At 47.7% G+C, this 25,755-nt stretch overlaps 1 protein-coding gene across 2 annotated transcripts in view; it reads right to left on the bottom strand.

Moving 5' to 3' along the window:
• Positions 1–25,755, bottom strand: part of TRAP1 (TNF receptor associated protein 1) — a 59,786-nt gene that overhangs the window by 32,626 nt on the left and 1,405 nt on the right. The window contains 2 exon segments of one of the 2 annotated variants that reach the window (NM_001280500.1): positions 241–399; positions 19,007–19,296. In NM_001280500.1, coding sequence (NP_001267429.1) covers positions 241–399; positions 19,007–19,178 — 331 coding nt within the window. In that variant the 5' untranslated portion in view covers positions 19,179–19,296. 2 annotated transcript variants of the gene reach the window in all.

Raw genomic sequence — 25,755 nt, forward strand, 5'->3', positions numbered from 1 at the left:
GGAGGTGCCGGACGGCAAACTCACGGGTGGCCACCAGAGGGGGCAAGACACACCCGACACTGGCAGAAGTCCCTCGCTGGGACAGAAATGGAGGGCGCAGCACTCCCTACAGCCAAGACCTTCTGATTTCACACCTAAGGCGGTGGCTCTACCAATCACTGCCTCCACCCTGAAAATGCCCCTTTACGCACAGCAGTGAACCAAAAAGCCCTCCCAGACCAAAGCACGAGCCAAGGCTACCCTGCACGCTCTCTGTGCTGCTGATAATCGAGTGCAGGGGTTCCTCCTTGTCCTCGGCGGTCTGCGTGCTGAACAGTCGTCCTGCCTGCAAGCTCCAGGCTGGGTTTCGCCTGGGGCCCAACTGGGCTGTGGTCCTCCGAGGACACAGAATTGGTTTTCCTGAAAAGACAAAATATGCAGAAAGAATGAGAATTAGGAAGACACGAGAAACAATATGGTAATTCGTCCCATCAAGGGTGTCTAGCAGAAGCTAGCGTGGACATCTCTAAGTCGGGCTGTTGCTGAAAGAGAAATCCACAGGACCAAATGCCACAGTGTCAGGGTGTGGTTTTGGCAAGGAGGCCTCACAGATGTCATCAGTGTAAGATATTGGGTCTTCTCAGAACCGCAGAAGCGAAACTGGAGGGGGTGGGCTGCTGCCTTCTTTTCAGAGGGGGTCTCGCTCTGTCACTGCGATCACAGCTCACTGCAGTCCCAACCTCCTGGACTTGAGTCCTGCCTCCGCCTCACGAGTAGCTGGGACCACAGGCACAGACCACCATGCCCCCATAATTTTTTAAAAATTTTTTGTAGAAATGGGGTTTTGCTATGTTGCCAAGACTGGTCTCGAACTCCTGGGCTGAAACCATCCTCCTGCCTTGGCCTTACAAAGAGCTGGGATGACAGGCGTGAGCCACCATGCCCAGCTGCCAAATGCCTGCTGACAGCACTTCCCACATTCGCCTCACAGGTGACACCTCGCATCAACCTACCAAACTGAAACCTGTCTCGACCCTCGCAGCCCCTGCAGAAGCCCCCGATGGGCCACACTTCTTTGCTCTTGACAGTCAAGCAAAAAAAAAAAATCCTCCCAAAAGGGATCCAAATATTTAAATGTTAATATTCTGAAACTGTCTCATCTTCTAAAAGTTGATTCTTTCCCATTGCTTTTTCATCCAAAACAGATTTTTTAAAAAAAATTTGTGTACTTTAAAAACTGAAAAACAGCTGACGATGGGTTCTTCCTCGTAACTAGGAAGGAGACTTGTTTTCTGTAACTTCCTGCTCAGTCCAGTGGGCTGAGAAAGTTGCCGGCAGAGCCCAGCGAGGGAGGAAAGCAGCCCATGTGTCCCCAGCCGCACGCAGTTCACCGACGCAGGCCCAGAAACCAGACACTTTCACTCCAACACAGGACCGGACCGACCCAACACCAACACCCACTGACCCCAGAGACCACGTACCAGGACCCTGCCTTGGTCAGTAGATTTGCAATACATGATGGCGTCAAGGATATGTGGCCAGCCAGCCACGCCGTGTCAGTCTAAGCCTAAATGAACCGCATCTAACTGGGAGCCTCTCCTGTTCTTCACAAATTTGTAACAAGTAGAAAGGAAGGACACAGAATATCCAGGAATCAAGGTTTTAAAAATCAGCATATCAGCCAGGGGTGCGGTGGCTCACGCCTGTAAACCCAGCACTTTGGGAGGCTGAGGTAGGCGGATCACATGAGGTCAGGAGTTCGAGACCAGCCTGGCCAACATGGAGAAACCCCATCTGTACTAAAAATACAAAAGTTAGCCGGGCATGGTGGCAGGCACCTGTAATCCCAGCTACTCGGGAGGCTGAGGCAGGGGAACGGCTTGAACTTGGGAAGTGGAGGTTGCAGTGAGCCGAGATCGTGCCACTGCACTTCAGGCTGGGTGACAGAGCAAGATTCTGCTTCAAAAAAAAAAAAAAAAAATTAACATGTCAACTTTCATACTCCTAAAAGGTACAAAAACTTGGCTTTTTTTTTTTTTTTTTTGAGATGAAGTCTCACTCTTGTTGCCCAGGCTGCAGTGCAATGGTGCAATCTTGGCTCATTGCAACCTCCACCTCCCGGGTTCAAGCGATTCTCCTGCCTCAGCCTCCCGAGTAGCTGGGTTTACAGGCGTCTGCCACCACACCCAGCTAATTTTTGTAGTTTTAGTAGAGACAGGGTTTCACCATGTTGGCCAGGCTGGTCTCGAACTCTTGACCTCAGGCGATCTGCCCACCTCAGCCTCCCAACGTGCTGGGATTACAGGCATGAGCCACCGTGCCCAGCCAAAACTTGCCTAATCTTTAGGCTTATTCCTGGACTTACAAACAGCACAAACCTGGCCTTTTGTTTTTGTTTTTTTTTTGAGATGGAGTCTCGCTCTGTCACCCAGGCTGGAGTGCAGTGATCTCGGCTCACTGCAACCTCCATCTCCCGGGTTCAAGCGATTCTCCTGTCTCAGCCTTCAAAGTAGCTGAGACTACAGGCACCAGCCACCATGCCTAATTTTTGTATTTTTAGTAGAGACGAGGTTTCACCTTATTGGTCAGGCTGGTCTGGAACTATTGACCTCAGGTGATCCACCCACCTAGGCCTCCCAAAGTGCTGGGATTACAGGCGTGAGCCACGATGCCCCGCCAACCCTAGCCTGTCTTTATCTCTATGCAGATACCTTAAAAACATCTACCACAATTCAGAAAGTATTCAAATTCCAAACCATGTAAACATCCAGTTATTTGGGCCTATGTAATTGCATTGTTCACTTTATTCATACAGTTAAAAAAAAAAAAATCCTAGGACATTTCTTCTAGAATTAAATGGTATTTGACATTAGAGGAGTTCGCGAACAGTCTACACCAAACCAGGGTGCTGAAGTCTCTGTGCCTCCTTCCAAAGCACAGCCAGCCCTGGGGGCACAGGAGGGAAGTGTCCAAGTGCCAACACCTGCCCACAGAGCATATCAGTGTTTCTCACCATTTGTGTAAAAGAAACACAAAAAGGATAAACCAGAAACTGATGTGACTGTGTATTTTGTTTCCTAGGACTACTGAAACACAGCACCACAAACTAGGCAGTTTCAAAAAGGTCCACAGTTCTGAGCCAGGCACACAACCTCACACCTGTAATCCCAGCACTTTGGGAGGCCAAGGCAGGAGAATCGCTTGAGCCCAGGGGTTTAAGACCAGCCTGGGCAAGTAAGTGAGACTCCATCTCTGCAAAAAACACAAAAACTAGCCAGGTGTAGTGGTGTGCACCTGTAGTCCCAGCTACTTGTGAGGCTGAGGTGGGAAGATCACTTGAGCCCAGGATGTTGAGGCTGTAGTGAACCAAGATCACACTACCGCACTTCTGCACTTCAACCTGGGTGAGACAGCGAGACCCTGTCTCAAAAAAAAAAAAGGTCCCAGGTTCTGGGCAGGGGTGGTTCCCACTGGAGGCGCCGAGGGAGAGTCCATCCCGCACCTCTCCCCAGCTTCTGGCAGTAGCCGGCATCCTTGGTGTTTCATGCTTTGCAGACCCTCCAGGCTCTGTCTCTTGTCACACGGCAAGCTCTTCTCTACGTGAGTCCTGGCTGTGTCCAGATTTCCCTCTTCTTATATGGATACCAGGAATACTGGAGTTAGGCCCCACCCCCATGCAGTGTGACCTCATCACAACCTGATACATCTGAAATGACCCAAATAAGCTCACACTCACAGGTACCAGGGATGAGGACGTGAACATATCTGTTTTTTTTTTTAAGACAGAGTCTCGCTCTGTCATCCAGGCTGGAGTGCAGGGGCATGATCTCAGCTCACTGCAACCTCTGCCTCCTGGGTTCAGGCGATTCTCCTGCCTCAGCCTCCCTAGTAGCTGGGATTACAGGCACGCACCACCATGCCTGGCTTTTATTTTTAGAAGAGACATGGTTTCACCATGTTGGCCAGGCTGGTCTCCAACTCCTGACCTCAAGTGATCTGCCCACCTTGGCCTCCCAAAGTGCTGGGATTACAGACGTGAGCCACCATACCTGGCCTCTTTTTAAAAAAGAATAAAAATAGAGACAAGGTTTCTCTTTGTTGCCCAGCCTGGTCTTGAACTCCTGGACTCAAGCAATCCTCCCACTTTGGCCTCTTAAAACACTAGGATGACAGGTATGAGCCACTGTACCCGGCCTTCAAACCCCACAGCTTGGTTACCTACAGGAGGTGTGTATTAAACTCCCCGTGGCACAAACCCGGTAGCTTAAAGTAACAGACACTTATTCTCTCACAGTCCTGGAAGCAAGAAGTCCAAGATCAAGGTGCCAGTAGGGCTGGTTCCTCCTGAGGCTGGGAGGGAGGCTCTGTTTGCGCCTCTTCCAGCCTCTGCAGCCTCTGGCGTTGCTTGGCTTGTGGGTGGTCATCTTCTCCCTGTGTCTTCCCTTCAGGACGTCTGCCCTTCTCCCTCTACACATGTCTGTCTGTTCAAATGTCCCCATTTTAGAAGGACACAGTCATACTGGATTAGGGCCCACCCAAGTGAACTCATCTTAACTTGATCACCTGCAAAGACCCTATTTCCAAATATGGTCACATTCACAGGTACTGAGAGCTGGGACTTCAACATCTTTTGTGGGGAGACACAATTCAACCCCCAACCAGCATATGTACAGAGAATGCAAAGAAAGCGGGAAGGGGAGAGGGCTGGCAGAGCTGAGGGAACATGACACTTCCACATACATCTTTTCGTATGTCTCTCTTAGAACCATGGTCAGGTTTCTCATACTCAAAAAACAAACCATTAATTAGCCAGACATGGTGGCGCACTTCTAGTTATCAGCTACTCGGGAGGCCGAGGTGGAAGGACTGCTCGAACACAGGAGGTGGAGGTTGCAGCGAGCCGAGGTCGCACCACTGTACTCCAGACTTGGCGACAGAGTGAGACTCTGTCTCGAAAAAAAAAAGAAAAGAAAAGAAAAAGAAACCGTGAAAACAAAACAGGGCGCACAGGAACACAAAATGAAATACAAACAGCAAATATGCAGAGCTGTGACGATGACATCACCACTCTGAAAGAAGAACTAACCTAAGAGACTTCAGAAAATAGCACTTTGACTGCTACTGTAAAACTAACCTCGGAGGACAGCACGCCGTCACCAGGCTCGGGCAGGAGATGTGTCCCCTGTGGAGTCAGCAGGTCTGAGCCCGATTTACGCATGTGCCAAGATCAAGCGGAAAAGGTGATTGTGGCTACTGAGTTGGTGTCCTCACGGTTGAAGAAAAGTCACTGATAAGGAAGGGGGCAGGAATAAACCCTGCGGGGCGGCATTGGAGGTGCAGGCATCAGTACAGGCTCACGACCTTTCCCATGTGTACAGACTGGATGCAGAAATCAATACCGGAACATCTACACACACACATTTCCCAGCTCTGTCCACTGACGCGTGACAGGGCCCAGGCGCGATGACCCCCCACTTAGGCTACAGAGAGCAAAGTCCAAAAGCTGTTCCAGTTTCAGCACTCTAAAGTCCCACGTCCCAGGGAAAGCCTTTGTCCTGGCAAACTAGGACGGTTGGTCACCCTACCTGGCAGCCAGATCTTGGTTTGTGAATACCTCTCTCCAAAAACAGGAACCAGAGATCCCTGTGGCGCACACAGAGGAGCCTAGGACACCCAGTGGTGTGCAGAAGGACGAGAAAGGACGGGGTGTGTCAGGAGAACACACAGCCCAGCCAGAAGGGCTCCCAGTGGCAGAATCTAGGACAATCTGTGCGGCAAAATAACGAACGACAATAATGGATTGTAAGCTGTGACCCGGCAAATCAAGCAAACATCGGTGCACACTTAAACAGAGGAGGAGCAGCAGCTCTTCATCACAGCAGAATTCCAATGAATAAACACAAGGAATGGCAGAAAACAGAAAGCACACCATCAGGAAACACCACAGCAATAACTGGCTGGTGTAAGTTACTACTATTTTGAGACAGGGTCTCACTCTGTTGCCCAGGCTGGATCACAATGGCACAATCACAGCTCACTGCAGCCTCGACCTTCCTGGGCTCAGGTGATCCTCCCACCTCAGCCTCCTGAGTAGCTGGGACTACAGGAGTGTATTACCACTCCTAGCTAATTTTTTTTTTCTTTTTTTTTGACTGGGTCTCACTCTGTCGCCCAGGCTGAAGTGCAGTAGAGTGATCTTGGCTCACAGCAGCCTCAGCCCTCCAGATTCAAGTGATCCTCCCACCTCAACCTTCCGAGTAGCTGAGACTACAGGCTCATGCCACCACACCCGGCTAATTTTGTGTTTTCTGTAGAGACAGGGATTCACCATGTTGCCCAGGCTGGTCTCAAACTCCTGAGCTCAAGTGATCCCCCGGCCTCTGCCTCCCAAGCGCTGGGATTAGAGCCGTAAGACACCACGCCCAGCCTAAGGTTATGTATTTTAAGCAGTGGTAGATACTGCCAAGTCACACTCCACAGAGATCCTATCAGTTTACGTTCCCACAGCAATGTACTAAAGTGCATATCATCCTACATTCCTGCCAAGTCAGTGTTGAGATGAAACTCTTGGATCTTTGCCTATTGGTCAGATAAAATTTTCACTGTAGTTTTCACTTACATTTCTCTTATTATAAGCAAAACTGAGCACTGTCCCGTATTTTAAAATATTTCCTATTTCCTTTTTTGTTAAGGGACTGTTGGTATCCTCTGATAATTTTTCTACTACATTTTAAATCTTCTTATTGATTTGTAAGAGCTTTTTATATATTAAGGAAATTAGTCGCCAGGAGCGGTGGCTCACACCTGTAATCCCAGCACTTTGGGAGGCCGAGGCGGGAGGATCACGAGGTCAGGAGACTGAGACCATCCTGGCTAACACGGTGAAATCCCGTCTCTACTAAAAATACAAAAAATTAGCCAGGCATGGTGGTGGGCGCCTGTAGTCCCAGCTACTCGGGAGGCTAAGGCAGGAGAATGGCATGAACCTGGGAGGCAGAGTTTGCAGCGAGCTGAGATCACGCCACTGCACTCCACCTGGGGCATCAGAGCAAGACTCTGTCTCAAAAAAAAAAAAAAAAAAAGGAAATTAGTCTTTTGGTTGTAAAAGCCTTCCTCACTCTAAGATTAAACATGATTTCCTCATGTTTCATTTTTCTAATATTTTTGGTTTTTCCCCAATTAATACGCAGAATTTTTTTTTTTTTTCCCTCGAGACGGTCTTGCTCTGTTGCCCAGAGCTGGAGTGAAATGGCGTGATCTCAGCTCACTGCAACCTCTGCCTCCCAGGTTCAAGCAATTCTCCTGCCTTAGCCTCTCAAGTAGCTGGGATTGCAGGTGCGCACCACCATGCCTGGCTAATTTTTGTGGTTTTTTTTTTTTTTTTTTTTTTTTTTTAAGTAGAGACAGGGTTTCACCATGTTGGCCAGGCTGGTCTCGAACTCCTGACCTCGTGATCCGTCTGCCTCAGTCTCCCAAAGTGCTGGGATTACAGGCACAAATCACTACACCCAGCCTATATTTTTGAAAGGACTTAATATAATATTCATTATGGGAGGAGTATATAGAAGTCCTCACAATTGGGAAAAAGAAAAAAATAAGAAATCTATATTTCCAGCCAGAATTGCAAGACTTAGTATCATAACGCCAAGATTACATTAATTGAATTGACAGCATTCTTAAAAGCAGATTTGATTTCAGGTTATGCAAACTTTCCACAACAACTTTTTTTTTTTTAGAGTCTCGCTCTGTTGCCCAGGCTGGAGTGCAGGGTGCCATCTCGGCTCACTGCAAGCTCCGCCTCCCGGATTCATGCCATTCTCCTGCCTCAGCCTCCCAAGACTACAGGTGCCCGCCACCATGCCCGGCTAATTTTTTGTATTTTTAGTAGAGATAGGGTTTCACCGTGTTAGCCAGGATGGTCTTGATCTCCTGACCTCGTGATCTGCCCGCCTCAGCCTCCCAAAGTGCTGGGATTACAGGCGTGAGCCACCGCACCCGGCTTCTACAACAACTTTTAATCACTAACTCAGGTGCAGTGGCTCATGCCTGTAATCCCAGCACTTTGGGAGGCCAAGGCCGGAGGGTCGCTTCAGCTCAGGAGTTTGAGATTAGCCTGGGTAACATGGCAAAACTCCATCTCTACAAAAAACAGCCAGGTGTGGTGGTGCATGCCTGTAGTCTCAGCTACTTGGGAGGATCACTTGAGCCTGCAAGGCAGAGGTTGCAGTGAGCCAAGATTACGCCACTGCATTTCAGCGTGGGAGATGGAGCCAGGCCCTGTCTCAAAAAAAAAATTAAAAATTAAAAAAAAAAAAACCATTAGAGGAATAAATCTGCCTGAACCAGATACCAAACACGCTAGCTGTACAATTTCCGTCTTTGTGTTTCTCCTACACCCTAAAGGAAAAACCACAAACCTCAATGTCAGGCTACAAGATCTTACTGTTAAACTACCTGGTGGTTTGGGGTCGCACAAAATGGGAAGCACTGATAGTTTGAATGTGACACCACACACCCCTCCCCTTCCACCCCCCACATCCCTACCCACTACTGCCAGTGCCCATGCAGCTCCTCCACTCTGCAGCTGCAGTCCCAGTAGCTGGGACTCCTTCCCATCCGAGTTGCTGCAGGGCCTGGCTGCAGGCCCTCTCTCCCATTAAGGCCTCCCTGGCCCCAGCAGTTCACAATAATCTCTTCCTATGAGTTCACTGCACTTAACTTTTTATGCTGCCCATTTAAAAAAATTTTATACTGGCCAGGCGCAGTGGCTCACACTATAATCCCAGCACTTTGGGAGGCCGAGGCGGGTGGATCACCTGAGGTCAGGAGTTCAAGACCAGCGTGACCAACAGGGTGAAACCCCATCTCTACTAAAAATACAAAAATTAGCACTGGGTGCCTGTAATCCCCGCTACTCGGGAGGCTGAGGCAGGAGAATCACTTGAACCCACGAGGCAGAGGTTGCGGTGAGCCGAGATTGTGCCATTGCACTCCAGCAGCCTGGGTGACAAGAGTGAAACTCCGTCTCAAAAAAAAAAAAAAGATTTATTCATGTATTTGCTATTTCTTTCTTTATTAGAAAAGAGATTGCTCTGTCACCCAGGCTGGAGTGCAGTGGTACAGTCATGGCTCACTGCAGTCTTGAACTCCTGGGCTCAAGGGACCTTCCTGCTTTACTCTCCTGAACAGCTGGGACTGCAGGTAAGCACCATCACACAGGACTAAATTTTTTTTTTTTTTTTTTTCCTAGCGATAGGGTGTTTCCATGTTGACCAGGCTGGTCTTAAGCTCCTGGTCTCAATCGATCTTCCTACCTTAGCCTCCCAAAGCTGCTGGGATTACAGGTCTGAGCCACCACGCCCAGCCTGTGCTGCTCATTTGAAACTGCTGCTATATGCCAGCATATGACATTTCCCACTGTTAATTTTTTGGTTAATGTATAATTTATCTCACCAAATTAGGGCAGGAATAAGCTTGTATTTCTCAGTAACACTCTTTGAAGACAGGAACATCCATATTTCTTGGTATGCCAAAGTATCTATCACAAAAGCTACTCTTTACAAACTTTTTTTTTTGAGATGGAGTTTCCCTCTTGTTGCCCAGGCTGGAGTGCAATGGCGCGATCTCAGCTCACCCCATCCTCCTCCTCCCGGGTTCAAGCGATTCTCCTGCCTCAGCCTCCCAAGTAGCTGAGATTACAGGCATGTGCCACCACGCCTGGCTAATTTTGCATTTTTTGTAGAGACGGGGTTTCTCCATGTTGGTCAGGCTGCTCTCTAACTCCTGACCTCAGGTGATCCGCCCACATCGGCCTCCCAAAGTGCTAGGATTACAGGTGTGAGCCACCGCGCCCAGACTTTTTTGTTTGTTTGTTTGAGATGCAGTCTCACTCTGTTGCCCAGGCTGGAGTGCACTGGCACAATCTCGGCTCACTGCAAACTCCGCCTCCCGGTTCAAGCCATTCTCGGGCCTCAGCCGCCTGAGTAGCTGGGACTACAGATGCACATCACCACGCCAGGCTAATTTTTATATTTTTAGTAGAGATGGGGTTTCTCCATGTTGCCCCGGCTGGTCTCAAACTCTGGGGCTCAAGGGATCCTCCTGCCTCAGCCTCCCAAAGTGGTGGGATTACAGAAGTGAGCCACCACACCTGGCCAAGGGTGCATATTTCAAACACCAGAGTAACCACTAAAATAATAATTCAAAGAAGAATAGCTTTAAAAAGCATTAGATAAACCACAATAGAAATCTCAAATATATTTCATTGATAAGGAAAGGAAAAACAGGGAAAAAATCCAAAAGGACAAATAAAAGGCAAATAATAAAATGGTAGCAATAAATCCAGCCACATCAATATTTACTCTTACATTAACAGACTGAACTCTAATTATAAGGCAAGGATTGTCAGAATTGGTAAAGGAAGACCTAATTACATGCTATCTACAAGACACTTTAAACATAAAGAAAAAGATACACTTAAGACAAATGAATGGAAAAATACATACCATCCAAAAAGTGTGTTTAAGAAAGCTGGAGTGGCTCTATTAATATCAAGTAAAATACATTTCAAAATAAAAAATATTATTAGGAAAAAAGGAGGATATTTCAGAATACTACAACGAACAATTCATCAGGAAAATGTAATCACAAGTGTGTATTTGCCTAATAACAGAGCTTCAACATATATGAAGTTAAAACGGAAAGAATTAAAGACAAAACAATTCCACAATCACAGCTGGAGATCTTAACACTTCTCTCTCAATAACTGACAGAATCTAACCAAAAAATAAAACAGAAGCCGGGCACAGTAGCTCACGCCTGTAATCCCAGCACTTTGGGAGGCTGAAACAGGAGAATCGCTTGAACCCGAGGCAGAGGTTGCAGTGAGCTGAGATCGCGCCCCTGCACTCCAGTCTGGGTGGCAGAGTAAGACCCTGTCCCAAAAAAAAAGAAAAAATAGCCAGACAGTCCAGAAGAAAAACCTGGGGCAAAAGATATGAACGGCATTTCACAGTGGCTACAGAAAGCAAAGGAGCAGCAAACTATATACGAACACAGTAAGCTCTCCACGAGCTATGTAGTGAGTAACAGAACACAGAGAAGGGTGCGTCCCCGAGGGAATATGTACATCTGCACTTACTACAGTCATACAAGTAAGTAGTGGCAGGACCCACAGGCAACTAATAGTGGTTATGAAGACAGCAGGTGCTCTGAACAGCAGCAAGACTTCTCAAGGTTTACCTGTTCACATGGTTTTGGTTAATCAAACCATATTTATTTCTTCAAAACAGATATTAAATTATTAAAAATATGAGGCTGCCCGGCGCGGTGGCTCACACCTGTTATCCCAGCACTTTGGGAGGCCAAGGCAGGTGGATCACAAAGTCAGGAGTTCGAGACCAGCGTGGCCAACATGGTGAAACCCTGTCTCTACTAAAAATACAAAAATTAGCTGGGTGTGGTGGCGTGCACCTGTAATCCCAGCCTGGGCGACACAGTGAGACTCCATCTCGGTGGGGGAAAAATATGAGGCTGTCACAAAAGTGCTAATGTTTTCCCTGCTGTCAATGTTGAGGTCACTTGAAAGCTGGTATGGACACATCGGATGAGGAATTCAGTCTAGGGGCCTCTTAGGAGCCAAGGCCCAATGACTAGGCTAAGTGGACCCAGCAAACACAGAGGGAGGGGAGCCTGAGGCACAAACACAGACAAGGTCCTATGCTCGAGGCAAACAAGGACGAGGTACAAGGTGAGAGCCAGAAGGGGCCACTGTGCTGCTTCACAGACCTGGGAAGAAGTTTTTTGAGAAAAGACTTTCATTTTTCAAGAGGGAGATCATTTTAAAGAATAAGGCCTAGGGCAGTGGCTCACACCTGTAATCCCAGCACTCTAGGAGGCTGAGGCAGGCAGATCGCTTGAGCCCAGGAGTCTGAGACCAGCATGGGCAAACTGGTGAAACCCCGTCCCTACCAAAAATACAAAAACTTAGGTGGACATGGTGACACGCACCTGTAGTTCCAGCTACTTGGGGTACTTGAGGCGGAAGGATCACTTGAGCCCAGAGGGTAAAGGCTGCAGTGAGCCGAGATCACACCACTGCACTCTAGCCTGGGTGACAAAGTGAGACCCTGTCTTTAAAAGAAATTTAAAAAGCTGGGTGCGGTGGCTCACACCTGTAATCCTGGCACTTTGGGAGGCTGAGGTAGGCGGATCACCTGAGGTTGGGAGTTTGAGACCAGCCTGACCAACATGGAGAAACTCCATCTCTACTAAAAATACAAAATTAGCCAGGTGTTGTGGTGCATGCCTGTAATCCCAGCTACTTAGGAGGCCAAGGTAGGAGAATCGCTTGAACCCAGGAGGTGGAGGTTGTGGTGAGCCAAGATGCTGCCATTGCACTCCAGCCTGGAGAACAAGAGTGAAACTCCGTCTTGGAAAAAAAAAAAAAAAAAAAAAAGCATTCAGTAAGATGGTAGAATACAAAAATCAACACCCATCCTATATACAGAAAACTAGTTAGAAAATATGACATAAGAGACCCCAGGAACAAAAACTAAACAATTAAGAATGCATTTACCAAGAAAGCAAAATCTTTCCTTTTTTTTCTTTTTTGGCAAGATCTTTTAAGAAAACTTTGAAACACTACTAGGGCCAAAGACTGTCATTAAATAACCCACTTAAGACTGTTACATATGCTACACACTCACAAGCGGAGGGCTAACAAGTAAACTACAGACGTAAGGTAACACTTGGAAAGCATGGGATTATACAGAAATGGGACAATGCTGTGTAATGTGTGCTGATGCTGAATTACCTCTAACACAAAGAAAAAACACTAGAGGTAGAACAGTGGTTTGCACACACTACCATGGTGTTCAAATGCATATACATGTTATGTGATACATGCATGCATAGCTATTCTCATATGCCAGGCAGATCTCTGCAAGGACACCCAAAAACTGGCTAATGGACTTGCCACCAGGAGGGGTGTTGTCTGAGGCATGTCAGTCGGAGACGAGTTTTTCATCAGATATACCTCTGTATCGTTTGCATATTGGACTATATATATCAATAGTCTATCTACAAAATAAATACCCTACTTATAAAACTATTTACAAAAGTTAGGCTGGGCGCGGTGGCTCACGCCTGTATTCCCAGCACTTTGGGAGGCCAAGGCGGGCAGACCACGAGGTCAGGAGATCGAGATCATCCTGCCTAACACGGTGAAAGCCAGTCTCTATTGAAAATACAAAAAATTAGCCGGGCGTGGTGGCGGGTGCCTGTGGTCCCAGCTACTCGGGAGGCTGAGGCAGGAGAATGGAGTGAACCCGGGAGGCGGAGCGTGCAGTGAGCCGAGATCGCACCACTGCACTCCAGCCTGGGCGACAGAGCGAGACTCCGTCTCAAAAAAAAAAAAAAAAAAAAAAAAAAAACTATTTACAAAAGTTACATTACAGGCCAGGTGAGGTGGCTCACGCCTGTAATCCCAGCACTTTGAGAAGCCAAGGCAGGCAGATCAGCTGAGGTCAGGGGTTTGAGAACAGCCTGGCCAAAATGGTGAAAACCCGTCTCTACTAAAAATACAAAAATTAGCTGGGCATGGGGATGCACACCTGTAATCTTAGCTACTCGCGAGACCAACGCACTAGAATCGCTTGAACCTGGGAGGCAGAGGTTCAGTGAGCTGAAATCGCATCTCTGCACTCGAGCCTAGGCGACAGCGCGACTCTGTCTCAAAACAAACAAAATGTTGCATTATAAAAAACACTTAAAAACTTACGAGAAACATAAACACATTTACAAAATTTCAAACACATTTTTAAACTATTCTCATTCTAAAATTCATGTGGAAAAGTTAGTGTACATAAATAACCAAAGAAATTTTGAAAAAAGTGAGGAAATTCATCAAATATTAAAGAACATTAATATAAAGCTACAATATTAAAATAAATTTCCAGACCAGGCATGGCTGCTCACACCTGTAATCCCAGCACTTTGGGAGGGAGATCCAGGCAGGAGGAGGCTCCCTCGAGCTCAGGAGCTCGAGGCCAGCCTAGGTAACATAGGGAGACCCCCCCAACTCTCAAAAAGTAAACACACACAAAAAAAGGTTAAATTAATTTCCAGCAGGGCACAGGGGCTCATGTTTGTAACCCCAGTGCTTTGGAAGGCCAAGTTGGGAGGAACACTTGAGGCCAGGAGTTCTAGACCAGCCTGGGCAACATAGCAAGACCAACCTCTTATTTTTTTTTTTTAATTTCCGCTGTCACTTATTAAGTCAAAATGAATTCCAGATGGACCACAGAAGTAAAAATAAAAGCTAAAAGTACTGAAAGAAAACATGAAAGATTTAATAACTTTATTGAGATGTAACACATCTGCCATATAATTCACCCATATAAAGTGCACAATTCAGTGGTTTCAGTATATTCACAAAGTTGTACAGCCACGACCACTAACTACAGAACATTTTTTTTTTTTTTGAGACAGAGTCTCGCTCTGTCGCCCAGGCTGGAGTGCAGTGGCGCCATCTGGGCTCACTGTAAGCTCTGCGTCCTGGGTTCATGCCATTCTCCTGCCTCAGCGTCCCGAGTAGCTGGGACTACAGGCGCCCACCACCACACCCACCTAATTTTTTGTATTTTTTTTTTTTAGTAGACACAGGGTTTCACCATGTTAGCCAGGATGGTCTCGATCTCCTGACCTCGTGATCCGCCCGCATCGGCCTCCCAAAGTGCTGGGATTACAGGCATGAGCCACCGTGCCCGGACAACTACAGAACATTTTTATCACCCCAAAAGAAGCCCTACAGCCACTCATGTTCACTCTCTTTTCCCTCTCCCACCAGCTCTTGGCAACTACACATCTATGTCTGTCTCTATGGATTTGCCTTTTCTGGGCACTTCACAGAAATGAAATCATACAATATATGGTTTTTTGTCTGGCTTCTTTGACTTAGCATAAAGTCTTTGGGGTTCATCCACATATAGCATGTATTAGCACCTCATTCCTTTTTATAACTGAAGAGCACTCCGCTGTGTAGATTTTTTTTTCCATTCATCAAATGACGGGCAACTGGGTTGCTTCCAAATTTTTTGTGAGATAGAGTTTCACTCTCATTGCCAGGCTGGAGTGCAATGACATGATCTCGGCTCATTGCAACCTCTGCCTCCCGGATTCAAGTGATTCTCCTGCCTCAGCCTCCCGAGTAGCTGAGATTACAGGCATGTGCCACCACACCCGGCTAATTTTATATATATATATATATATTTTTTTTTTTTTTTTTTAGTAGAGACGGGGTTTCTCCATGTTGGTCAGGCTGGTCTCAAACTCCTGACCTCAGGTGAACGGCCCACCTCGGCCTCCCAAAGTGCTGGGATTACACGCGTGAGCCACCAGGCCCGGCCCTTTTTTTTTTTTTTTTTTTTTTGAGATGGAGTCTCACTCTGCAGTGGTATAATCTCCGCTCACTGCAACCTCCACTTCCCAGGGTCAAGTGATTCTCCTGCTGAGGCACCCGCCACCACGCCCAGCTAATTTTTGTATTTTTAGTAGAGACGGGTTTTGCCATGTTGGCCAGGCTGGTCTCAAACTCCTGACCTCAAGTAATCCACCCAAGTTAGCCTCCCAAAGTGCTGAGATTGTAGACATGAGCCACTGCACCAGGCCCAGCTTCCAACTTTTTACTGTAACTTTTGTTTTGGGGTGGGGTGGGGGTCTCACTATGTTGCCTGGAGTGCAGTGGCTGTTTACAGGCACTGTCATGGTGCATGGTAGCCTCCAACTGGCAGGCTTAAGCGATCCTCCCACCTCAGCCTCCCAAGCAGCTGGGATTAGAAGGGCGCACCACCACTCCTGGTCTATTTCCACTCTTTTTTTTTTTTTTGAGACAGGTTCTTGCTCTTTGACCAGGCTGAAGTGCAGTGGCACAATCATAGCTCAATGTAGCCTCAAACTCCTGGGCTCGAGCAATTCTCCCACCTCAGCCCCCCAAATGGCTGGGACCACAGGCATGTGCCACCACACCCAGCAATTTTTAAAAATTTTTTTTCGAGATGGAGTCTCACTATGTTGTCCAGGCTGGCATTCAACTCTTGGCCTCAAGCAATCCTCCTGCCTTGGCCTCCTGAAGTGCTGCAATTACAGGCATGACCAACCGCACCCAGCCTCGTTTCCACCTTCTGATGGACCTTCAGATTGTTTTCATTTTCGGGTTATTATGGATAATGCTGCTATGAACATTCATGTGTAGGCTGTTCTGTGGACATGTTTTCATGTCTACAAGGTATGTGCCTCAGGGAAGAACTGTGGGGTCATATGGTAATTCGGTTTAACTGTTTGAGGAGCTGCCAGAATGTTTTCCTGCAGAGGTCGCACCGTTTTACGTTCTCACCAGCAGTGTGGGAGGGTTCTGATTTTTCCACATCCTAGTTATCCATTTTGTATCACCTGTTTTTTTGTTGCTGTTTCTTTAATTTTTAATTATAGCCACCCTAGTGAGTAGGAAGTGCTAACTCACTGTAGTTTTGCTTTGCAGTTCCTAAACTGCCAGGCCTCTTGAGTTTTTAAAAAAATGATTTAAGAGGAAATCTTTTTTTTTGAGGCGGAGTCTCACTCTGTCACCCAGGTTGGAGTGCAGTGGCGCTGATCTCGGCTCACTGCAAGCTCCGCCTCCCAGGTTCACACCATTCTCCTGCCTCAGCCTCCCAAGTAGCTGGGACTACAGGCACCCACCACCACACCCGGCTAATGTTTTGTATTTTTAGTAGAGACGGGGTTTCACCGTGTTGGCCAGGATGGTCTCAAACTCCTGACCTCGTGATCCACCTGCCTCAGCCTCCCAAAGTGCTGGGATTACAAGCATGAGCCACCACGCCTGGCCTTAAGAGGAAATCTTTCTAAACAAAATATATAACCCAAAAGGCCATAAATATAAGGACCACATAAAAATTTAAGTCAAAAGACACACACCCGGGTGAGGTGGCTCATGCCTGTAATCCCAGCACTTTGGGAGGCTGAGGTGGGTGGATCACTTGAGGTCAGGAGTTCGAGACCAGCCTGGCCAACACGGTGAAACCCCGTCTCTACCAAAAATACAAAAATTAGCCGGGCGTCGCAGCAGACATCTGTAATCCCAGCTACTCCAGAGGCTGAGGCAGGAGACTTGCTTGCACTCGGGAAGCGAAGGCTGCAGTGAGCCAAGATCGTGCCACTGCACTCCAGCCTGGGCAACAGACAGAGTGAGACTCTAACTCAAAAAAAAAAAAAAAAGACAAACACATTAAGAAAAAAACTGGGGGCCAGGCACAACGGCTCTTGCGTGTAATCCCAGTACTTTGGCAGGCAGAAGTAGGAGGATCACTTGAGGCCAGGAGTTCAAGACAAGCCGGGACAATATAGTGGGACCCCATCTCTAAAAAAAATGTTTTTTAATTAGCCAGGCATGGTGGCACATGCTCCTTGGGAGGAAGAGGTCACAGCCACTTGGGAGGATGAGGCAGGAGTATCACTTGAGTCCAGGAGGTCAGGCCTGCAGTGAGCCAGGATCGCACAACTGCACTCCAGCCCGGATGACAAAGCAAGACCCTGCCTCTAAAATAAAATTTAGCGCCGTGGCTCACGCCTGTAATCCCAGCACTTTGGGAGGCGGGGGTGGGCAGATCCCGAGGTCAAGAGTTTGAGACTAGACTGGCCAACATGGCGAAACCCTGTCTCTACTAAAAACACACACACACACACACAAATTAGCCAGACGGCCAGGAGCAGTGGCTCACACCTGTAATGCCAACACTTTGGGAGGCTGAGGCGGATGGATCATGAGGTCAGGAGTTCAAGACCAGCCTGATCAATATGGTGAAATTCCATCTCTACTAAAAATACAAAAATTAGCCGCGCGTGGTGATGGGCGCCTGTAGTCCCAGCTACTAGGGAGGCTGAGGCAGGAGAAATGCTTCAACCTGGGAGACGGAGGTTGCAGTAAGCCAAGACTGTACCACTGTACTCCAGCCTGGGCGACAGAGCGAGACTCCACCTCAAAATAAATAAATAAATAAACAAAAATAAATGAGCCGGGCATGGTGGCACGTGCCTGTAATCCTGGCTACTTGTGAGGCTGAGGCGAGAGGACTGCTTATCCTCGGGAGGCGGAGGTTACAGTAAGGTGAGATGGCGCCACGGCACTCCAGCCTGGGCAACAGAGTCAGACTCTGTCTCAATTTTTTTTTTTTTTTTAGATGGAGTTTTGCTCTGTTGCTGAGGCTGGAGTGCAGTGGTGCGATCTCGGCTCACTGCAAGCTCCGCTTCCCGGGTTCACGGCATTCTCCTGCCTCAGCCTCCCAAGTAGCTGGGACTACAGGCGCCTGCCACCATGCCCAGATAATTTTTTGTATTTTTAGTAGAGATGGGGTTTCACCGTGTTAGCCAGGATGGTCTCGATCTCCTGACCTCATGATCTGCCCGCCTCGGCCTCCCACAGTGCTGGGATTACAGGCGTGAGCCACCGTGCCTGGCCCGACTCTGTCTCAATTTTTAAAAATTATTTAAAAGGCCTAGCGCAGAGGTTACAGTGAGCCAAGATCGCGCCACTGCACTCCAGCCTGGGCACCAAGTGCAAAACTCCATCTCAAAAAAAAAAAAAAGAAAAAGGCCATTGGTTCAAGAGAAAAATGGTCATTCACAAAAACAAGAAACATCAATGGCTTTACATCCTAGTAAAAGATGTTTTACCACACTCATAACTAAGGAAATGCACTTTAAAACGAGATAGCATTTTCACTACCAGATTGACAGATGTTTTAAATACTGTCATTCTAGCATTGGTGAAGGTGTGAGAAACTGTTGGCAATGCCGTCTGTTATCTTGGGGAAACTCAGCAACAACCTAAACGTCCGCCATGAGAGGGTTACATAAATTACGAAACATCCACGCTATGGAAAACCAGAGCTCTGTGGCGACAGGAAACAAACCCCAGAATATAAGTGGAAAATGCAAGGTACGGAAGATTACACACGGTTCCTTCCCAGTTTACCTTTGTTTCCCTTTTTTTTCTTTTTTGTGTAAGACGGAGTTTTCGCTCTTGTTGCCAGGCTGGAGTGCAGTGGCGCCATCTCGGCACACCACAACCTCCACCTCCCAGATTCAAGCGATTCTCCTGCCTCAGCCTCCCAAGTAGCTGGGATTACAGGCATGCGCCACCACATCCGGCTAGTTTTGTATTTTTAGTAGAGACAGGGTTTCTCCATGTTGGTCAGGCTGGTCTCAAACTCCTAACCTCAGGTGATCCACCCGCCTCAGCCTCCCAAAGTGCTGGGATTACAGGCATGAGCCACCGCGCCCGGCGAGAAGATTCTTAAGTACATGAGCATTCTGAACAGAAAGACCTGTATTCCCTCACAAATGTCTGAGTTCTTAGCTCTAGCATTCTCAACACTCACTGTTTCTTGAGGTTTCCTGTGTTCCAGGACCTGGTCTAATGGTTCTCTACTATGATATACTGATACTTCATTCATCAGGAAACATAACTCCTTGAACATAAAGAAAAAGAACAAAAAGCGAAAGGGCACCTCGGAATAGTCAAAATATGGGCCTGAAGCCCTCACCCTGAGCTTTGCTCATGGAAGACTACTGGCCCCATATGAAATCCATCTCATTCTTTTTAACAATTTGACGCTAACAAGTTTCCCAGCCACATCTGCAAACTGGGAAAGGAGAGAACAGGGCTCCAGACAGGCCTGCAAGTTAAGGCCACAGTAAGAGAGGCCAAAAATATAAACACTCACAATGCAGTTTTGATGTGGGGACACTTCATAGACGAAGGATTCTTCACATTTCAATGGCCCTACGGGAGCCTACGTATTAAAACAGAAGACCAAACATTAACACCCGTAATAATGACCCTGAAAACATCCAAGAGAGGTTCAGTCATGGGCCATCAAATGATGGAGTGTTCTAGAAAGACTTCTCATCATAATGGTTAAAATGAAATGTTTTAAAGTCAGCCTCATGGAAAATTCGCTTGAACATTCCATTGCCTGACAAATGCTGAAATACTGGCAAGTGTGAACTAACATGGCAATGTGCTGTCTTAATTTCTCCTTTGAGGTGCGTATCACTAACCCGACACACATAGTTACATTAGAAGGACCCACGTCCTTCTGTCTTCTTCTCAGCAGCATTGCTGAATAGCCTCCTGCTCTTAATATGGCATTTAATTTAGCTATCTCAAAATTAATTTCTTTTATATGTGTGTGTGTATATATATATATATTTTTTGAGACACTGTCACTCTGTCACCCAGACTGTAGTGCAGTGGCGTGATCACAGCTCACTGCAGCCTCGACTTCTCAAGGCTTAAGCGAGCCTCCCACTTCAGCCTCTTGGGTAGCTGGGACCACAGGCACACCGAGCTAATTGGAAAAAAAAAAAAGGGTTTTTTGGTAGAGATGGGGGTCTCTCTAGGTTGCCCAGGCTGGTCTCAAACTCCTAAACTCACAGGATCCTCCCGCCGCAGCCCCCAAAGTGCTGGGATTACAAGCATGAGCTACCAGGCCCGGCCAATTTTTTACCTTCTAGCCACATTTCTTAATTATATGGCTATTAAGTAACTGAGCCATTCTTTTAAAACCAATGATTCAGCTACATGTCCTTTCAATTTACCTGATCTACAGGAATTCACCTGGTTAAAAAGCCAATGGCAGGGCTGGGAACGGTGGCTCACACCTGTAATCTCAGCACTTTGGGAGGCCGAGGCAGGCAGATCACAAGGTCAGAAGTTCAAGACCAGCCTGGCCAACATGGTGAAACTCTACCTCAACTAAAAATACAAAAATTAGCCGGGCCACGGTAGTGCATGCCTGTAGCCCCAGCTACTTGGGAGGCTGAGGCAGGAGAACTACTTGAACCCGGGAGGTGGAGATTGCAGTGAGCCGAGTTCGTGCCACTGCACTCCAGCCTGGGAAACAGAGCAAGACTCCATCTTGGGGAAAAAAAAAAAAAAAAAAAAAAAAAAAACACAGGTGGCAGTAATACTCCCGCAAGTAGATACTGTTTCTCCAAGCGACAGCTTTTATGGTAATTCCTAGTGGTTTTAGCAGAAATAACCAGCCACACCACAAATAAACTCCCTGAAATCTATTTTGTTAAATGCTGTGGAACTACAGGGAAGCCACTTTGTGGACTAAGAGCAGCTTCCTAGTAGAAGGCAGGTCTTCAGTAGGACTAAGCAGGACGGTGGTAAGAAAAGTTCTAGCTGGCTACACTTGAGGCACCAAAAACGCAATCCATGAACATTCTCTGGCTTTGAACCCAAAAGCACTTTTTACTTCGTTTGAGTGTGAATGGATACATTTTCAATCGCTATCAAGATTCTTTGTCAGGCCCGACGTGGTAGCTCATGTCTGTAATCCCAGCACTTTGGGAGGCCAAAGCAGGCGGATCAAAAGGTCAAAATATTGAGACCATCCTGCCCAACACGGTGAAACCTCGTCTCTACTAAAAATACAAAAATTGGCTGGCCATGGTGGCATGCACCTGTAGTCCCAGCTACTCGGGAGGCTGAGGCAGGAGAACTGCCTGAATTCAGGAGGCGGAGGTTGCAGTGAGCTGAGGTCATGCCACTGCACTCCAGCCTGGCGACAGAAAGAATCTGTCTCAAAAAAAAAAAAAAAAAAAAAAGATACGTCAGTATTTTGAGACAAGCAAGTATCACAGGCCTCAGTAACAGCCTCTTTCATGGAACTCACCTTTGTCACATGGTATTTACTGACATGGGGGGCAGGAGTAAATGTTTATTTTCCTACAGTTTTCTTATCAACCTGACACCCCCACCCCCACCCCTGCATTCCCTCTCTTCCTGCCAAGGGGTAGCAAAATACTTGGAGATTCCTCTTTTGTCTTAGCTTAGGCCAACTACTCACCCAGTAACCAATAAACGCTTTGCTAATCTCTTACATTCGGATTGATGTGTTTGTTTCCAAGACAGAGTCTTGCACTGTCGCCCAGGAGGGAGTGCAGTAGCACAATCTCGGCTCACTGCAACCTCCAACCTCCACCTCCCAGGTTCAAGCAATTCTCGTGCCTCAGCCTCCCAAGTATCTGGGATTACAGGCGCCTGCCACCACCCTGGCTAATTTCTTTGTATTTTAGGTAGAGACGGGGTTTCGCCATGTTGGCCAGGTTGGTCTCAAATTCCTGAACTCAAGTGATCCACCCACCTCGGCCTCCCAAAGTGCTGGGATTACAGACGAGAGCCACCGCGACCGGCCTGATGTGTTCTTTTTCAGGCACTCAGATAACTCAGTCCCCTTGGTCCTAACTAAGCTGAAGGTCCTCCTGGTGGCCTTGGGCATCTGGGCCACACCTTCCTCTGCCGTCTAAGTGCCAGCACCACAGCTTAATCAGACGACAAACATGTCATGGACGCTACACCTCTAGCGTCATCTCAGCAACACAAAGAGCTGTTTCACAGACAGAGTCGCAACTGACCAGCAAGTACTACTCCCCTCCACTCTGAAAAGAACAGCCGGAGAGCACCAGAAATTCACCTGAATTCTCCTGAAGGGTGCAGCACACAAGACACGGAAATCAAACAGCACAGGCTCCAAACAAAGGGAGAGCAGAGGGAGGAGGCAAAACTCGTCAACAAAACGAAGTACTGAAAGGGAGGGCGCAGCAGGCAGGCACCACCTACAGGAGCGGGGTCCAGGTGAGGCTCTTTTTGGAAGATGAAACAAACTAGCTAGTGCTTGAGCCCTGAGCAAAGTGAGGAAACCAGCTCTCCCGACCTTCCTGGTGCTGGCAGCGGACCTACTCTCACAACTCTGATTTCCAAGACAGGAAGTTCCAGCAAAGGCTCCAGCTTACAGAGAACAAAAAGGCCCAAGATCTTAACGCCTGCACCAACCAGTCCTATCGTGGTTGCCTCAGTCATGTTCTGGCAATTTCACGAAAACAAGAGCATCTGGCATGACCAGGAGACTGGACTCGGCACCCTTGGTGATTGTGGCAGTCACCTCGTCATGCAAAATGACCAACCCGTCACCGTACCTGCCTGACCACAGAATCACGTTTGCTTTGGGAGACTGCGTCTGCTGTTGATCTTTCCAGCTCTTCCCTCTCCTTTAGGAGGCAGCCTCATCCTTCTACAGGCACATCTGACACTTCTGACAGTTGGAGCTCTGACGAAAAGCTCTCATGGTGGGCCACGTGGCTGGGCTCCCCAAACACCAGGCCCAGGGCTGGCTCTGTGACTGTCCTGAGGAATGCAGGATGAGGCTCCTACACACAAGCTTATATCTGACAGAAAAGACACAACTGCTAGCCTCATTCACCATCACTCCTGCACACTCCCGCAAGTCTTTCATCAAACCAATTATTCAGAGCTATCCCCTTACCCTTGCACCTGCAGCTTTCCAGACATGGAACGTTCCTCCCTCCCCTCCAGTGAAAACAGCCTTGGACACTCGGCCCAAATCGCTCCTCATCTGTGAAACTCACCCTGGGGCAAGCAGCTCTTGTTTCTCTAACGTGCTGTCCAGGCCACCAAGATGGCCCTGGTACACTGCTCAGCAGCCACCTATGACTGCAGACAGCAGGGTCTCATTTTCTTTGAAGACTCGGGGGCATTTGAAATGTATTTGTTGATTAAACTGTAATGGGCAAAAATGACAAATATAAAGTCCACAAGCAGATATCCTAGCCCACCCCTCACAGAAATATTCTGAGGGTAGGCCAGGTGCAGTGGCTCACGCCTGTAACCCCAGCATTTTGGGAGGCCAAGGCTAGTGGATCATGAGGTCAGGGGTTCGAGACCACCCTGGCCAGCATAGTGAAACCCCATCTCTATTAAAAATACAAAACCTAGCTGGGTGTGGTGGCATGCGCCTGTAGTCCCAGCTACGTGGGAGGCTAAGTCAGGAGAATCACTCGAACCCAGGAGGCGGAGGGTGTGGTGAGCTGAGGTTGCACCACTGCACTCCAGCCTGGGCAACAGAGCAAGACTCCGGCTCAAAAAAAATCAAATAAGATATTCTGAGGGCAAGTGACAGGGCTGGCAGTGTCAGGGGTCAGTGAGGTCTGAAAGGGTAAGAGGGCTGAGGTCATGGGTGACTGAGGCAGCGTAGCATGGGCGAGAGGATTCCACAGACATAAGACATGCACACCTGAAGCCAGGCACATGCTAGAACCTGGAAACACTTTCCCAAGAAGAGAAAAAAATTTCAAGAGGTCTGGATTTTCTACATAGGTGGATCTGCCTAAACTATTCTTTCTCCCCTGTTGCACAAGACATGTATTTTCTTAGCTAAATTCTCTCATCGTTCAATCAATCCAAACAATTTACCTTCCCATTCATCCACACAGGTGACAATGACAAGGGCACCTGCAACACAGAAGGCTGCCAAGAACACGTTCCATTTCTTAGACTCAGGCAGAGGAATGCTTGAACCACCGCACCAGAAGATGGAGGAGGAGAGGAGAGAGATAATTTTTAAGAAAAAGAGATAAAGGGCCGGGCACAGCGGCTCACGCTTGTAATCCCAGCACTTTGGGAGGCCGAAGTGGGCGGATCACGAGGTCAGGAGATCGAGACCATCCTGGCTAACATGGTGAAACCCCGTCTCTACTAAAAATACAAAAAATTAGCCAGGCATGGTGGTGGGCGCCTAAAGTCCCAGCTACTCGGGAGGCTGAGGCAGGAGAATGGCCTGAACCCGGGAGGCGGAGCTTGCAGTGAGCCAAGATCGCGCCACTGCACTCCAGCCTGGGTGACAGAGCAAGACTCCAACTCAAAAAAAAAAAAAGAAAAAGAAAAAGAGATAAACAGAATTAAAATGTCCCTGGGCTAAAAACTGACGTATTTTTCAAATGGAAGGGACAGTGTATGATACAAAGCATGAATCACAAACACCTGTGGACGCGAGACCACAAACGACAAAGAGAAAAAATCTTAACCTCCAAGGGGGAAAAAACCCGAGTCAGCTACAAAAGAAACAAGAACCAAATTAATAGAACAGTTGGCCAGGCACGGTGACACACGCCTGCAATCCCAGTATTTTGGAGGGCAAGGCAGGCAGATCACTTGAGGTCAGGCACTGGAGACCAGCCTGGCCAACACAGTGAAACCCCACCTCATAAAGACAAAAAAATAAATAAATAATTGATCAGACACTGGTGCTAGAAGAGAGCAACAGCATCACTTTCTGAGGGAAAATTATTATTATTTTTGTTGTTGAGATGAAGTCTCACTCTGTCGCCCAGGCTGGAGTGCAGTGGTGCAATCTCAGCTCACTGCAATCTCTGCCTCCTGGTTTCAAGCGATTCTCCTGCCTCAGCCTCCCAAGAAGCTGGGATTACAGGCGCGCGCCACCACACCCAGCTAATTGTTGTATTTTTAGTAGAGACAGGGTTTCACCATGTTGGCCAGGCTGGTCTCGAACTCTTGACCTCAGGCGATCTGCCCACCTCAGCCTCCCAAAGTGCTAGGATTACAGGCGTGAGCCACCGCGCCCGGCCACAAGGTATCTTTTATAGACCACTGGTTTTGAAAAGACATAAGATTCAGCGTTGAAGAAAATACCTTTGGAATAGGCAGTCTTGATGCCTGCTAAAGGGGATATAAATTGATAAGGCCTTTTTGGACAATTTGGCAGTATCTGCTAACATTTCAAAAATGCATAGGCTCTGAAATATCAATTCTAAAACTCTAATTATGTAAGGCTAAAGAAATACCGCACGTGAACAAATATTTAAGTACTCACCCATTCTATGCAGCATTGTAAT

The sequence above is a fragment of the Pan troglodytes genome, chromosome 18 (assembly GCF_028858775.2).
Source record: "Pan troglodytes isolate AG18354 chromosome 18, NHGRI_mPanTro3-v2.0_pri, whole genome shotgun sequence".
NCBI lineage: Eukaryota > Metazoa > Chordata > Mammalia > Primates > Hominidae > Pan > Pan troglodytes.